Source organism: Nannobrachium achirus (assembly GCF_963921795.1).
Source record: "Nannobrachium achirus genome assembly, chromosome: 11".
Classification (NCBI taxonomy): domain Eukaryota; kingdom Metazoa; phylum Chordata; class Actinopteri; order Myctophiformes; family Myctophidae; genus Nannobrachium; species Nannobrachium achirus.
The window spans coordinates 47,822,899-47,838,243 of NC_137820.1; the positions used below are offsets into that span (position 1 = coordinate 47,822,899).

The window sequence follows — 15,345 nt, forward strand, 5'->3', positions numbered from 1 at the left end:
CCTCCTATCTATTTGAAAAGCTTACCCGCTGTACTGGCTCACACAGCTGCCCATGTCTGCTGCCCAAGGCTTCACACGTTACACACCGCTCACATTCTTGGAAAGAGCGCAGCCATTGTTTGTTCTTCCTACTGTAGCTCGTTCACGGAGGACGGCGCAGGTTGTTTTTCCTTCTCGCTTTTTTTCCCCCTCTGCGTTCCCCTCTGAGTGCTCTAGGAGTTTTCTCACCTGTCTAAAGGTGATGTGTGTCTGCCTGGGCCCCACATACTAGCACGCCCACTCTTGGCCAATAACACTTCCTTTCAGTCAGAGGCGGAGTTAACCATTTGTTCTACCAATTGGTGGCAAAGATCAATAAACTGGGGAAGGTCTACTGACCGACCTACATGACTGGTTGGAAGACATTCAACCACTGACCTGTCCTACACGGTCACTGTCTGAGAAGCAGAAACAGGAGATAAAACAAGTTTATCTCCCGCCCCACCAAAGTACAGTCGGCACTCGGCACAGACGTGGAGAGTATGTTGATTATTAGCTTTTATGGGTTTTGATGTTTGTTGATATGGAATCTGAGCCCTAGACCTGACCTGTGACCTTTTAAGTACACAGGATGTAGTTAATGTTCCCTGGCAGCATTCCAGACAGACGACAAGGGCAGAAATGTGTGTTATTTACTACAGAATTGAACCAAATGGACACCATTTGTAAACTCTCTCTTGGGTTTCAAAAGGATACATTAACACAGAGGATTTCACTGTGTATGTGTGTGTTTGTGAAGAGGGGGTCTCCTCTGTGACTGTGTGTGTGTGTGTGTGTGTGTGTGTGTGTGTGTGTGTGTGTGTGTGTGTGTGTGTGTGTGTGTGTGTGTGTGTGTCAGGTATATCCTGTTCATGTATAATCGCGTTGCAGTCACATTCCAACACCTGAGAGGGTATTTGGGAAGCGTTTATGTTCCAACCTCACGCTGGATTTGGTTCCAACATGAATTTACGATGTCTGACATCATAAAAGGGGATTTCCCAAGCAAATGTTATTCTGTGCACAAGTTACTTACCCACACACTACCCACACACTAAGAGTATCTCTGATAGTTCTGTATTTTTCTAGAAAATGAATTTCTACTCCCAGTGATGTCATCAGGAGGAAACCTGGAAAGAGTTAAATGCAACTCAGCGAAATAATGAAAAATTAAACCTGACAAAGGATCTAAAGAATCAATGCTGCTGGACACATTTAAGGTATTTGCTTTTGCATGCACAGTAGGGTCTGTTATTGAAACAATTTAAAGGTAATCAAACCACAGCAAAACATTACAACCACATACAAGTTCTGGAAAGTTTTAAGAGACCACTCCTATATTTTCTTACATAATGTGCATGTAAGGCAGCCATCCCTTTTCAGTGCCTGTTGAATTCCAACACAAAAACTCACTCTACTAACTGGGGTAATGATTGAGTGATCACCTGAACATCATCGTGTTTAACAAGCAAGTATAACATGCTGTGGCAACAATAGTGCTAGTAGTACCTTAGTTAAAGAAATCAGGTTTATCACCATATTGATTTCTGAACACTTTTTTCTTGTTAAAACATCAATATTGTGTTGAATAAAATGTGTTTTCTTTGAATAAATGAGTACCGTTTTTCTTGTTTTCTTGTTGTCTTTTTCTGCAAATAAATTCTCTAAATTACAGCATTCTTTATTTAATCTACGTGGAATGTTGTCTGAACTGCAGTAGTAGAGAGATTCATAATCTTGCAATGGTCTCTTAATTATTTCCAGAGCTGGAACTTGGTGAACTACAGGATGTAGTGACAGAATACAGTTCAGATGGAAGTGATTCTCTTTTCATAGAGCTTCAGTTAATGACTGACACTTTAAGTGATCAGGAAGTAAGGGCTCATTAAATCACAAGGAAGGACACAGGAGGTGAGAAATGCAGCACAGGTCACACAGCTGGAAATGTTGGTGCACACTGTATGTATGTATGTGTATGCGTGTGTGACGTGTGTGTGTGTGTGTGTGTGTGTGTGTGTGTGTGTGTGTGTGTGTGTGTGTGTGTATGTACAGTATGTATGTATGTACATACAGTATGTATGTATGTACAGTATGTATGTATGTACAGTATGTATGTATGTATGTATGTATGTATGTGTGTGTGTGTGTATGTGTGTATGTATGTATGTATGTATGTATGTATGTATGTATGTATGTATGTACGTACAGTATGTATGTATGCATGTATGTATGCATGCATGCATGCATGCATGCATGCATGCATGTATGTATGTATGTATGTATGTATGTATGTATGTACAGTATGTATCTTATATTTAGTTTCTTTGCATGTATGTTTTGCATTCAAATCCCACCTCAAAACGCAAACTGGCCTACTCTAAATCACTCACATCACCTATTTGTTCTGACTGTCTGTTTTTGTATCCATGCTCCTCCTATTTTAACCATCTTAACTAGATTGATTTATTGATATATTGATGTATCCTTTTTATACGAGTGTTCTTAGAAAGTCATGTTTTTTTTTCTTTCTATATGCACTGTATGGCGACCTTGGGTGTTGGGAAAAGCTACCAGGCCTTTAAATACCTTTCCAGCCACATGAACCCTAGTGTCCCTTATCAGGGCGAACATTTGGCAAAAATAGAGGTACATTGGGACCCCAGTCAACTAGACGCTTTAAGTGGTTAATATTAAAACTAATACAAATATAGGAAGCCACCACAGTTGGTACATCTGCTTCAGACACACAGCAGATGTTGCAACCACAGCCTCATTAATTCACTATAAAACATGTTTCTGGATATGCTAGTATAACGTTCTGTGATTTCTTGGGACTCATCTGTGATGGGGGAGGGGTTGCTACAACAGGTGGCTGACATGTTCCTGTTGTCACCGCTAATTAAGAAACTGTATTAATATCCTGATTATAGAAACTGGATATTGCACACTACACTACACAGGATGTTCAAAAAGCTAGAAATGGATTAATCAAACATTTTTATACACAAACATTTCTCTGTCCTGTCCTGTCCTGTCCTGTCCTGTCCTGTCCTGTCCTGTCCTGTCCTGTCCTGTCCTGTCCTGTCCTGTCCTGTCCTGTCCTGTCCTGTCCACAATATATGATTTAGGAAGATCACGTGTTTGGTATTCTTTGCCCAGTCAGCTGAGATAGCTGACCATACACAATCTGATTAATATAATCAGAATTCACTGCAATCTGGCGATCTAGGTTAATGTGTGTCCATGTAACGTCACTGAATTATGCTATCGTCCTGTCTTGTGCCATGTTCCGTTTTCCGTGTTGGTTACTTTTGGTTTGGTGGGGCTTCTCAAGACTCCCAGGCTAGTCTGCATCTATCTTTCTATATCTATATATATCTATATCTATATAGGTATATCTATCTATATTCCAAACAGTGAGAGTAAGAACTGTATAAATGTGGTCATCTTTCAGCCTTTCAGCATTATACCAAGGAGAAGGTTAGCTGAAATTACATAAACTTATACCATCACAAGTGCATGAACATAAATGAACAAACAAATGAATACTTTTGGGACTGAATACTGAATTCAAACAAAACTACAGTAGACTTAGAAGTACTGTAGGCATGGTGACGTACCTCATAACCTGGCTGAGGAGGTCAGGTCCTGTGCTGAGAGGTGACGGCGTCCTCACAGGACTCTCCTCTCCTCCCGCAGAGAGCAACGCGGTCTCCTTGCACTCCTCCGCCCGCAGCTCTCCCTCGCTGTCGCTGGGGGCGCCGGCACCGTCCGGCCTGTAGCTGAAGATGAGGGTGGGCTTCTGGGTGGGGTCCTCCGGCTTGGCCTCGGTGAACCAGTGCTGGCGCTGGATGGGCGGGGGAGGCAGCATGTGGATGACCGTCCCATCCAGCCCCACCAGCTTCCCCTTCTCCTTCTCCGTCTTCTCCCGCTGCTCGTCCTCGTCCTTTCGCCGGCGAAAGAAGCTCTTGAAGGAAATCCAGCGTTTGGGTTTGGCGGCCTCTGACGCAGCCCCAGCACTCCGTCTCCCCTCTCCGCCTCCTCCACCTGCGGCCGCCGGGCTGGCTTCTCCTTCTGCGGGCTTCGAGGGAGAGCTGGAGGCAGCGGAGGTCTTGGAAGTCCAGTTGCTGAAGTGTCTCTGGAGGATGTTGGAGGCGTGGTAGGGCGAGGACGTGGATCTGGGAGGAGGGAAGGGAGCACTAGGCTCCGCAGACTTGGGGCTGGACGGAGGAGAGGCGACGGCGGCCGCAGAGGCCGAGGAAGCACTCTGGGATTTGGGGAAGAGCTTGGAGGACGCCTCTTTCCTCGCAGGTTTGGACAGACAGCCATCGGTGGATGCGGAAGAGGTGAAAAGGGACTTGGGACGGATGAGGGACTCCTTGGAGTCGTTGGGAGGGAGGGAGTACAGCTCCTCTGAGCTGAATGTCTTGGATTGGACTGGGGAGGACGGAGGATCCTCCGGAGGGGACTGGGGGGGCTGGATGGAGGCGACGATCTGAGACAGAACCGCACTGGCCTCCTCCCTGTGGCTTAATCCGGTTCCAAAGGAGAAGGAGTAGTCAGTACCAGTGCTACTGCCTTTACTGGACAGGGTGTCTCCGCTGCTGACCATCTTATGGGAGAAGGGTGAAACGGCAGCAGCAGTGGCTGTGGGGCTGCTTTTGGGCAGGCTTGCAGTGAATGGGAGGAGCGCAGCGACAGGTGTGGTGCTGCTTGGAGTGGACGGAGAGACAGGGCCGACGGCAGAGCTCAGTACAGTACTGGACACGGTCCCAGAATCTGTAGTGGTTTTCGAATGGAGGGAGTGGAGATTCTGGTTCCTCGAGGCCATGTCGGGCGTAGCTCTCGCGTCATCAAAAGAGGCTCTTTCTGATGTCCCTTTACCTGACAGGGTTTTCTCTGTTGATGAAGACTGGACGCTCTCCGAAGAGCCAATCTCTTCATACGTGTGGCTGACTACCCTACTGCTACTTCCCCCTGCACCTGCCCCAGACCCAGACCCAGACCCAGACGCCCCTTTGGGCTGAGGCAGTTCTCCACTGAGCCCCAAGAAGCTCTTGTACACGGCCAGATTGTCATAGGCGCTGGGGTTGATGACAATCGGCACCTTGACAGCATTCTTGGAACTCCGGGCGTAGGCGGGCTCATCCCGGATGATGATGGGGAACGGGGGCATGCCAGCATTGTTGTAGCTATTGAACTTGATCTCCGAGAGGTTGGACGACTTCACCGGTACGGTCCTGGAGCACGAGGAAGCGGCGGAGGACAGTCCAGCGATGGGCGAGGTGGGAGCCGATTTGTGGCTGCAGTGTCGCGGAGGGATGGCCGGGCCCGGATGGGAACTGAACTGAACCCCCAGCTCCACTTTGGGGATCTTCTGGCGAGGGCTGGTGCTCGATGTCCACACCTCCTGGTAGCGGATGTTTCCCGGCTTCTTGCGGGAGTTGCCTGGCAGAGCAGCATCAGACGTGGTGGTGGGTGACATGGGCGAGATGGGGGAGGACAGGGCCGTGGGGGAGACGGGTGAAAGAGGATGGGCAGAGGGGGAGGTGGGGAATGAAACAGGAGTGCAGCGAATGGAGCAGGGGGTTTTGTGCTTAGGAGAAAAGAGTTCAGGTGCCGTCTCCTCTTTGTTGGCCATGGACGCAGACACATCCACTACAGTGTAGGGCTTGCAGATCAGAGGTTTCTCCAGGTTGACGACGCGATACGGCCTGGCTTGTTCCTCTGTTGTGGGACTGAAGCTGATGGTCACCGGCTGACCAGGGAGAGCCTGAGGCATGGGCGCTCCGTCCCTCCCGTCCTGCTCCTCCAATCGAATGGCCAGGACAGCCTTGTGTGTCTCCAGCACCTTGGCTGGACTCGGTGGCATTCGGGGTTCCGGTTCCTTCTTCGTCGCTGTGGCAGGGGGCAGAGGCAACGCTTTGGAGGCAGACGAGGACGAAGGCGAGGAAGGGGAGTGTAGGCCGTTCCTCAAGCAACAGGGGGCGCTACTCCCACTGCTGGAGGTAGTGTGGGAGTCTTCCGGAAGCGAGGAGAAAGACTCGGGAGAGGCGACGGACTCTGAGTGGGTGAGGAAGCCCATGGCGGGGCCGTAGGGGAGGGGGAGCAGAGCTCCGTTGGAGTCCATGGGAGACGGGTATCCGTTGAGGATCTCGTCGTAGCTGTCGTCGTAGTCCACGGCACAGATGCGCTGCAGCGAGCGGTTCCGCAGCGGCACCGTGTTCCACTTGTCCTTCCCTACCATAAACGGCACCGGAGACAGGGTGGCGGCGCGGAAGTTGGAGAAGCGCGGCTGGCCCCGCATGCGGATCTCCATGGCGAGGAGCTCCTCATCACTCTCATCCCAGCTCTCGTGCTCCTCGTCGTCATCATTCCCGTCACTCTCTTCTTCATCCTCCTCATCCTCCTCCTCCTCGTCTTCTTCGTCTTCACTGGAGAACTCGGGGTAGCAGAAGAGACCTCCTTCGGCGCTGATGACCTTTGCGCTGTCGCTTAGTGACACGCGTTTGTGGGCCCCACCCACTTCCCCTCCCCCGCCACCCCCCATGGCCAGGCAGCCGGAGGCCGGGAGGCCTCTCTCCAGGGAACGCCGGTATGACGTGTTGATCCGACCGAAGAACAGGTCCCTGGAGCCCGACAGGGGGCCGGGAACCAGGCCAGCGATCTCCTTCAGCACGTCAGTCAGTCCGTTATTGTTGTTGTTTCTGCTGGGCGCCCTTGGGCTTAGTGGTCCATAACGGTCCATTACCTCTTCAGCTGCCCTGCCGCTGCCTAAACCCGCCTCCCCTTCATTGTTGTTGTTCGGCCCGGCGTTGTTGGGCCGCTTCTGGTTCAGTCCATTCAGTTTCCAAACATCGGTGAAGGGGGGAAACGTGTTCTTCCCCGCTTCCCCTCCTGGCACTTCCTCCTGCGGAGGTGGAGAACGCTGCTGCTGCGGGAGATTCCCATCCGAGTCCAGGCTGCCGGCAGTGGAGCCGGGCAGCAGCATCATGGTGGGCTTCACTGCGATGGTGGGCTTTTTGGCCACCGGAGGACGGAAGTGCGCCGGCCGGGCGGCCGACGAGGGACCGGTCCCGGCTCTCTGGGTGCCGCCGGTGGAGAAGTTGGGGTTGTTGTTGTTGGGCTTGGATCCGTTCTGGCTCTGATGCAGCTGGAGGTGTGTGGACGTCTGCGCTGGCGGCGGAGGCCTCTGCTCAGAGGAGGCCTTACACCCCGCCGTCTGCTGCGCCAGGCGATGCAGGCTCTTGGGTTTGAAGCAGTTCTTGCACTCGCCAGGTTTCCACACGTGCTCAGTGAAGGTGCTACAGGCAGACATGTCTGCTGCCGCCGCCGCCGGGTCCTGCTGAGGCCCAGCTGGGGTCAGTGGACAGGAGGAAATCCTGCCATGGAGCCACACAAGGACACCGGAACAGACTGGTTACACCAAAGCGCAGTTCCCTGGATACAGACAGACACCGGGGCTGGAAGACATAGAAAAGAGGCAGAAAGATCGGCTGAATTTTGCTGAAGAATGAGTCAAATGTGTTTTGTTTATATTTGCCCAGTCCCCCCACATGACAGGAAGCAAACATTTACATTTTACAATCATCTCTCACACAGCGCGCACGCGCACACACACACACACACACAATCAAACTCACACAGAGACAAGCACACCCATTTTAACTCACGCTGAGATACACATATTCAAAATTGTGAGAAATGCACACACATTCAAATTCATACAGATGAAATCATGCAAATATCGCAGGCACACACACACACACACACACACACACACACACACACACACACACACACACACACACACACACACACACACACACACACACACACACACACACACACACACACACACACACACACACACACACACACACACACACACACACACACACACACACACACACACACACACACACACAGTTCAACTGAGCTTGTATTTCTGGCCAACCTGAACCCATAACAAGCAGTGCTGATGCTTCACCACTAGATGGCAATCAATCTCTATTTCTACGGTCCACTTCCACAGCAGAAACTACAGTACAATGAGACATAATGTGGGTGTGATAAACCCCATAGGTGACAACTAGAGTTTATATTTCACATCAAAAACAATGCCAACAATAATAATGCTCTCCATTCTCAATTGCTGTACTTACAACACCATTGGTATGACAAGGAATCAACATAAAAAGACCATACTGGTGGTGTAGTATATGCTTGGCATATTGATTTCGACTTACAGAACATTTGACTGCCTGCAATTTTCCAGAGCAATTTTAATTTTAAGAAAGCCATTGGAAGCCATTCATTTCAGTAAGGTATGACATAAACATGCATTATCTTTTGGTGAAGTTATCGTGCATTTGAATGCTTTTTAAAGCGTGGATTAATTTGAAAAGACTGTTATTTACGCATACATGAAAATGTCTGGGACTTATTAAAGCAAGAAAGAAAACAGCTGCAACACTGGTATCTATTCAGCTCCACTGGTTTTTATTGCTTCAATGTTTCGATCTGAATGTTCTTGATGAATAATGATCATTATTCCTGAAGAAGATCCATTCGGAACCAGTGTTGCAGACTCCATTTTCTTAGTGTATTGCCGTTTGTCCAGCACCTGGGCTGGAGTATTAAAACGTATTAAAACAAGGCCATGCTGTTTGGCCGTTTGGTAATATCTCTAGATAAAACTGTTAGACCAAATGGTTTATTTAAGCTAAATAAAATAGAGAATAATACATAAATGAATACATAAGAAATATAATGTAATAGACTGGTCTACAGGAAAGTGTTCGTCAAATATCCTCACGCACGCACGCACGCACGCACACACGCCAGGTGTATGCTTATGTTGAGGGCAGCAGATGAGCAGAGGTTCCAGACAGACAGCCAGGTTTATGTGACACATACTGCAGCTCCTTCTCCAACAGCAATAAATCTCACGCAGTATCTCCTAAATCCTGCCTCCCAGAGGAACACAATGGAAGTAAAAGTCTTCAGCTGTAGGCAGATTTACCGACGTCTGACAAAACACCACAAGGCTTTCATTGGAGTTATGTTTCCAAAGGAAACAAGCAGAACACACATCAAGCCAGGGTATTTAGCGTAGATAGCAGGGCTGGGTGATAGAGAACTTCAAATCAATATCACTGTTATTTAAAAAGTTCACCTCGTTTAAGATTGATGAATTATCATTTTGGTACATTATATGGCACCAATGTATGACAAAGTTTATTACACTAGCCCTTACCCGTTCAAAGATATGAGCTCCAAAATGATGTGCAGTGTGTGGGTTATGGGGTGCATACAGTATATGAGGGATGGAAAGTAACTTTAACTGGTGCTTGCATGATGTAGGAGCATCAATGTAAGAAACCCGTTTCGTTTAATGGCTACAGAGATACTGTCCCGTCCCCCCCCCCCCCCCCAGCCCGCCCGCCCACCCGCCTGCACACACACCCGCCTGCCTGCACACACACACACACACACACACACACACACACACACACACACACACACACACAGAGCTGGTTAAACATTTTGCCTCATGCTAGATGCAGAATAGATGTGCCTCATGCTAGATGCAGAATAGATAGTAGATACACCATAAAAATGCTAATATACAGCATATGATTTGTGAAAGTGACAAACGGGCTAAACAGTTATGTCAGGTGTGTTCATATGCTAATGGTGATGCGATTTCAGATCAATTGCTCCAGCCACTGAGGAGAAACGCTGTTTCAGACAGACACTCACTCACTCACTCACTCAGACATTCTCAAAATTATAGTACAGATGGCTTGGTTGAATGCTCGATTCTGATTGGTCAATCAGTGAATTCAGCTGCCTGTTACTTTTGAATAATGACCAGATCAGCGCCGGCAGCGCGAGGGGGGCGCCTGGGGCCCATCCCCCTCACTCGGACCACCCGTCCCCATCAGTGAAACCTGCAAATACTCGAAAACGAAGGCGAAACACTAATTTGCATAGTGATCACAACCTGAAGCTCACGGACTGCCCCCTTAGCCATTGAGTCCTGCCGCCGGGCCTGGACCGGATTGATCACTGAACTCAATAACTGACCACTGTCTAATCAAGGCTAAGAACACCTGGTTCATATCAATCTGTGTCACTATTGTGCCATATGTTGAAGAAATTGCATTCATAACTCGTTTGCAATTCCTGGCTTACATCATTCCATTTGACCCATCCAGAGCCAATAACAACAAAACATTTCTTCATAAAAAACCCCAGAGACATAAAAACTAAATGATGAGCCCATCCAACAGCCTGCTGTTCACAGTTCTAATTAAATGTAACACCTGTGTGTGTAATGTGTGTGACTATGACTGCATTTTCTAATAGCTCTGGATTGGAATACGTCAGCTAACCTCCGGCTAATCACATCTCATTCGCTGCGATTGAAGCCGTTCTATGCCGGCCCCCAGGAGGACGCCATTAGACTTTCAAAAGAGGAGGTCAAACGATGAAAGACTTGGAAGTGAAATGTGAAAAATGTGAAATACAGTAAAGTAAAAGGGGAAAGCGGACAGGGCATAGAATGAAATGAGGTTAGGATGGAAGGCCGCTAGGGACAAACGTCATGAATTAAGAATGAAATCGACAGGAAGACAGTTTACTTTAGAGGAAGACATCAATCAGTTGTCTCCGTTTTCGTCTTTAATTAGTTTGTGAGGTGACGTCTGGGAGCTGATGACAGGACAGTGAGGATGGCGTGCACATGGGCAAAACATTTGCAGCCCCAATATCGTGGACAGGAGTTTCAGCGCTATTAAAGTGAGCTGTACTGTCCACCTTCTAAATCATAACCCAAGTAAATCTTTGAGCGGTGCTCCTGGATGGAGCTAAGCTCCAACATCTGGCTTTTCACAGGACACGAAGCGTGGCCTCCATCTGGCCTACATCTTGGCACAAAGTGCTCAAAGTTTGTTGTATTCTCACTAAATGCCCGGGCTCTGAAGCATGGCCTACATCTGGCCTACATCTTGGCACAAAGCGCTCAAAGTTTGTTGTATGCTCACTAAATGCCCGGGCTCTGAAGCATGGCCTACATCTGGCCTACATCTTGGCACAAATCGTTCAAAGTTTGTCGGACGCCCTGGGTCACAGCCCAGGGTCACATTGGCCAAGCTTCGCTGGAGGCTTAATTAAATTAACTCATAAATAGCACCGCTCATCACACTAAGTGTGATTTTTTTAAATGTGCTGCTAAACAGCAGGCTACTGTATATGTGTTGACTAAATAGATTTACAGTAGGACAAAATGTGAGCGATTGCAAAGACAAAATGGAAGTGGGGCGGGAGGTGGACGTCCGCTGTAGAGTCTTCACATTGTCAGCCTTTCCGTCGCACAGGCTTAATGTACGACGGAAGCATTGGAGAATTGTGTCAACAATCTGTCTCCAGAGACTATGACGCTGCAGTCTGGATATTGCCATGCAATTACATTTCATACATACATGATCTCTGTGTCAGTGAAATGGGACAAAGTGCTCTCTGATAGACCACTGTGGTGACAGGCTCCATCTCAGCTCTGTGTGACTAAATGGGATTATATCGGTTCAAACACTGCAGTGTATCGTTGCTGTCCCTGCTTCATCTCTCTCTCAACTAAGGGGTCCTTGGCCTGAAAACGTCGAAGACCCCTGAAATAGGGCATTCAATTGAGGATAAAAACATAACGTTGAAAAACAGAGATTTTCAGTTTCTGCCCGACAGCAACGAATTATTGTCTCCATGGAAACAGCCACATCTGTCAGCCTGTCCGTCTAACGGGGGTCATAGGGGTCCGGTCCCAAATAGAAGGACATCGTCATGGCAACGCCCAGAGGCTTGCGTCCCCACCCTATTTAGGTCACAATAAAGCCCCCCGACTGAGAGGCTGTTTGGCGAGGGGAAGATTTATACCGCAAGTTCGCAACACCACCCCACCCTGTGACATCCTGACAGGAAACCACACTATATGCTGGTCTATAGGTTAGACCAGCGGGTCCCAACCTCTCCTGGACAAGGGCCCAAGGCCACTTTTAACATCTCCAATGTGTACCGGCTGCTAAGTGGTCACATGGGCGGGCCACGCGCCACGCACGTTTTCAGCACATGCTTATTTTAATGATGAATAAATTGTGTTCTGGCTTGGATCAATAGGACTAAGATCTTATAGAGGGGTCCAACAGGGGGTCCGCGGAGGTACTGCAGGGGGTCCGCAAAATTGTTGCTTGATTAAACAAGGGGAAATTTTTCCATTTGTCTTTAAATATATATATTTTAAAAATAAAATGTATCATTATTCTGAACATTTTGAATAGCTTGTATGATTACTGTGCAATTGACAGATTGTTGATACCGTAGTATTGACATTGGTTCTCAGTTAATAAGGTATGTTTAGAAATGGCAGTGGTACGGCCACCCTACTCGTTGTACCTTGTACATGTATGTTTAAAATAAAAGCATGAATAGCCTATGTTTATACTTATGAAACAATTTTATACATGAATATGCAATATATGTTGTAGCCGACTGTTGGATGTTGTTGAAAAAGACCTCAAAGCCATAGACTATTTTTAGCACCATGTCTATCGGTTTCTGCTCTCAGGTGCATTCAGCAACTTTTTTTTCACACCTTCCAGCCGACTGATCTCCTGACCTAACTCGACTGCCACTCTGTATTATTCTGCAGTGACTGTTAGTTGAAATGCTACCTTTAGTGTACATTTGCTTTTTTTCATAAAGGAAACCCACTGTCTACAGCATCAAAACAATGGATGGACATTAACGGACGGAAAGTGTAAGTGATATTTTATGGTTCAAACCTCTAATAATTTAACCTCTAATCCAGAGGTCTTTAACAGGAGGTCCGGGACCCCTAGGGGGTCGTCAGAGTTACTACAGGGCGGGCCGCCAAATATTTGTGATAGGATCATTATTTTAAATTAAAAACTTGAACCCTTGCATCCCTATTCTGAGGAGATCTTTAGCCAAAAAGAGCATCTACAAGCTCTCAACGCCAACAGACCAAGTACAGATTTAAAGGTCAATTTAACGAAACACGAATCCAACATACAGTAGACTGATGACAGTACTGTGTCAAGTCTATGCATTTATCTCTATCGATGAAAATCTGCATCACACATGTATACAATATGTAGAGGGGGTCCCTGCTTCATCTCTCTCTCAGCTAAAACATGCGTGTTTAAAAAAAAAAGTAGAGTAATCCAAATAAAAGGCTTAAAGATTGAGCATGAAAAGATTGAGCATGAATCTAGCTGTGTTAATCAGGTCATGCTTCAATAAGATTAATACCAGAGCGATTAAGACAATCAGTAGAGTTTACACAACCAGTCCTATAATCATGCATGGTAACAAACCGACTGCAAACACTGCCTAAATTAAAATGCACCAAGGATTTGGGGTTGAATAATTAATTCAAATTCTGATTATAAACAAACGCTACTGAGAGACTATACATAATATTTAAATAGCGAGCTAACAGGATAGCACCAGGACACAAATACTGACAGTAATCCACAACTGGATTAAAGCTGAGCTATGATTGGATGAATTTATGAACTCTTCAAAACAAACTATTTGCGTGCTAAAGTTCTTTCCCTGTCTTGCTTTGACAGCAAAGCTAAGATTCACATTTTTAAGAGAGAGAGACAGACAGACAGACAGACAGACAGCCAGACAGACAGACAGACAGACAGACAGATAGCCGGGGATCCAGTCCCTCAAAATGGGGGAGGACCTGTGATGTTCTGCCGCACTTTTTATTTCTGTTTTATCTATTAGTTTGGTCATTAAGGTCCACAGAACGAGAGGCCTGCTCTGCCGGAAACATTGCGAAAAAAAGTTATGGCCATTTGTATATTCACTGTCCCATTGACTCCACTAGAAATATAAAAAAAAGAAAAGAAATCTACTTTAAGTAGCATGTGAGGGGTCAAACTAGGGGTTCTTCATCATTCTGAATCCATTGCAAGCATTTGTTTCGCATGAAAAACGTTCCTTGGACAAAATGTTGGCCACCCAAAACAGTGAAAAGTGGAAAAAAAGTGATGACTCATCACTTTTAACAGTATTTGGGGGCCAATATTTTGCCAAAGGAATGTTTTTCATGCAAAACAAATGCTTGCAATGGATTCAGAATGATGAAGAACCCCTAGTTTGACCCCTCACATGTAGATTTATTTTCTTTTTTTAATATTTCTAGTGGAGTCAATGGGACAGTGAATATACAAATGGCCATAACTTTTTTTCGCGATGTTTCCAGCAGAGCAGGCCTCTCATTCTGTGGACCTTAAAACAGAAATAAAAAGTGCGGCAGAAAATCACATGTCCTACCCTATTCCTTGAGCTTTTGGGCATGTGGATCCCCGACTAAGACAGAGACAGAGAGAATAATATGGTTGCTGCACAAATACTTTCCAGCGGAGGACAGACAGAATCACAGGCTGTAAAGACGAGGATATTTATACTGGGTCATCAGGAGGACGCGTATTCCTGCATTCCAGCTGGATGTTAAACACAGCTCAGTGAAATGATGGAAATGATAAAAAACGCTGTGGAATGATGTAAAACGGAAAATTAAAAATATTTTTTCCCTGGATTCCTTGGGTCATGACGCATCTCCCCATATAGGCCACGCCCATTTGCGCCATGATAGATTTTCCGCCATCTTGAATTTTCTCCAAAACACACTTTTTGCTCCTTTTCCTACATATTTTCTTCAAATGTCACAAAAATCGGTACACATGATCCACACACACACACACACACACACACACACACACACACACACACACACACACACACACACACACACACACACACACACACACACACACACACACACACACACACACACACACACACACACACACACACACACACACACACACACACACACACACACAGCTCCACTTCACACGGGTGTGATTTTTTGTATTACTTTCTATTATGCAACAGCTCTTACATAAGGCCTTTAATGTAGACATCCATCTTCCATGGTGATTTCATTGTAAGGGTGAGTAGAATGGATTCGCACTAGGAATGAGTTTGGGGACATTCCAACCATGCATATTCTGACAAACTCTAACACACACACACACACACACACACGCACACGCACACGCACACACACAAGATGCTTTCTATGATCTCTCCCTCTTGAAATATACTCCTTGGTTTCTGTTGTGCGCAAGTGATAATAGCGATTCTCACACACACACACACACACCCACCCACACGTAGGCGATTCTATAGGAGGGACAAAGTGTGCAATTGCACCCCCTGACA

General features: G+C 46.8%; 1 protein-coding gene across 1 annotated transcript in view; it reads right to left on the reverse strand.

Annotated features, from left to right (window-relative positions):
- Positions 1–15,345, reverse strand: part of peak1 (pseudopodium-enriched atypical kinase 1) — a 57,218-nt gene that overhangs the window by 17,010 nt on the left and 24,863 nt on the right. The window contains exon 3 of the mRNA XM_080737667.1: positions 3,639–7,481. Coding sequence (XP_080593793.1) covers positions 3,639–7,336 — 3,698 coding nt within the window. The 5' untranslated portion in view covers positions 7,337–7,481. The remainder of the gene's footprint in view (positions 1–3,638; positions 7,482–15,345) is intronic.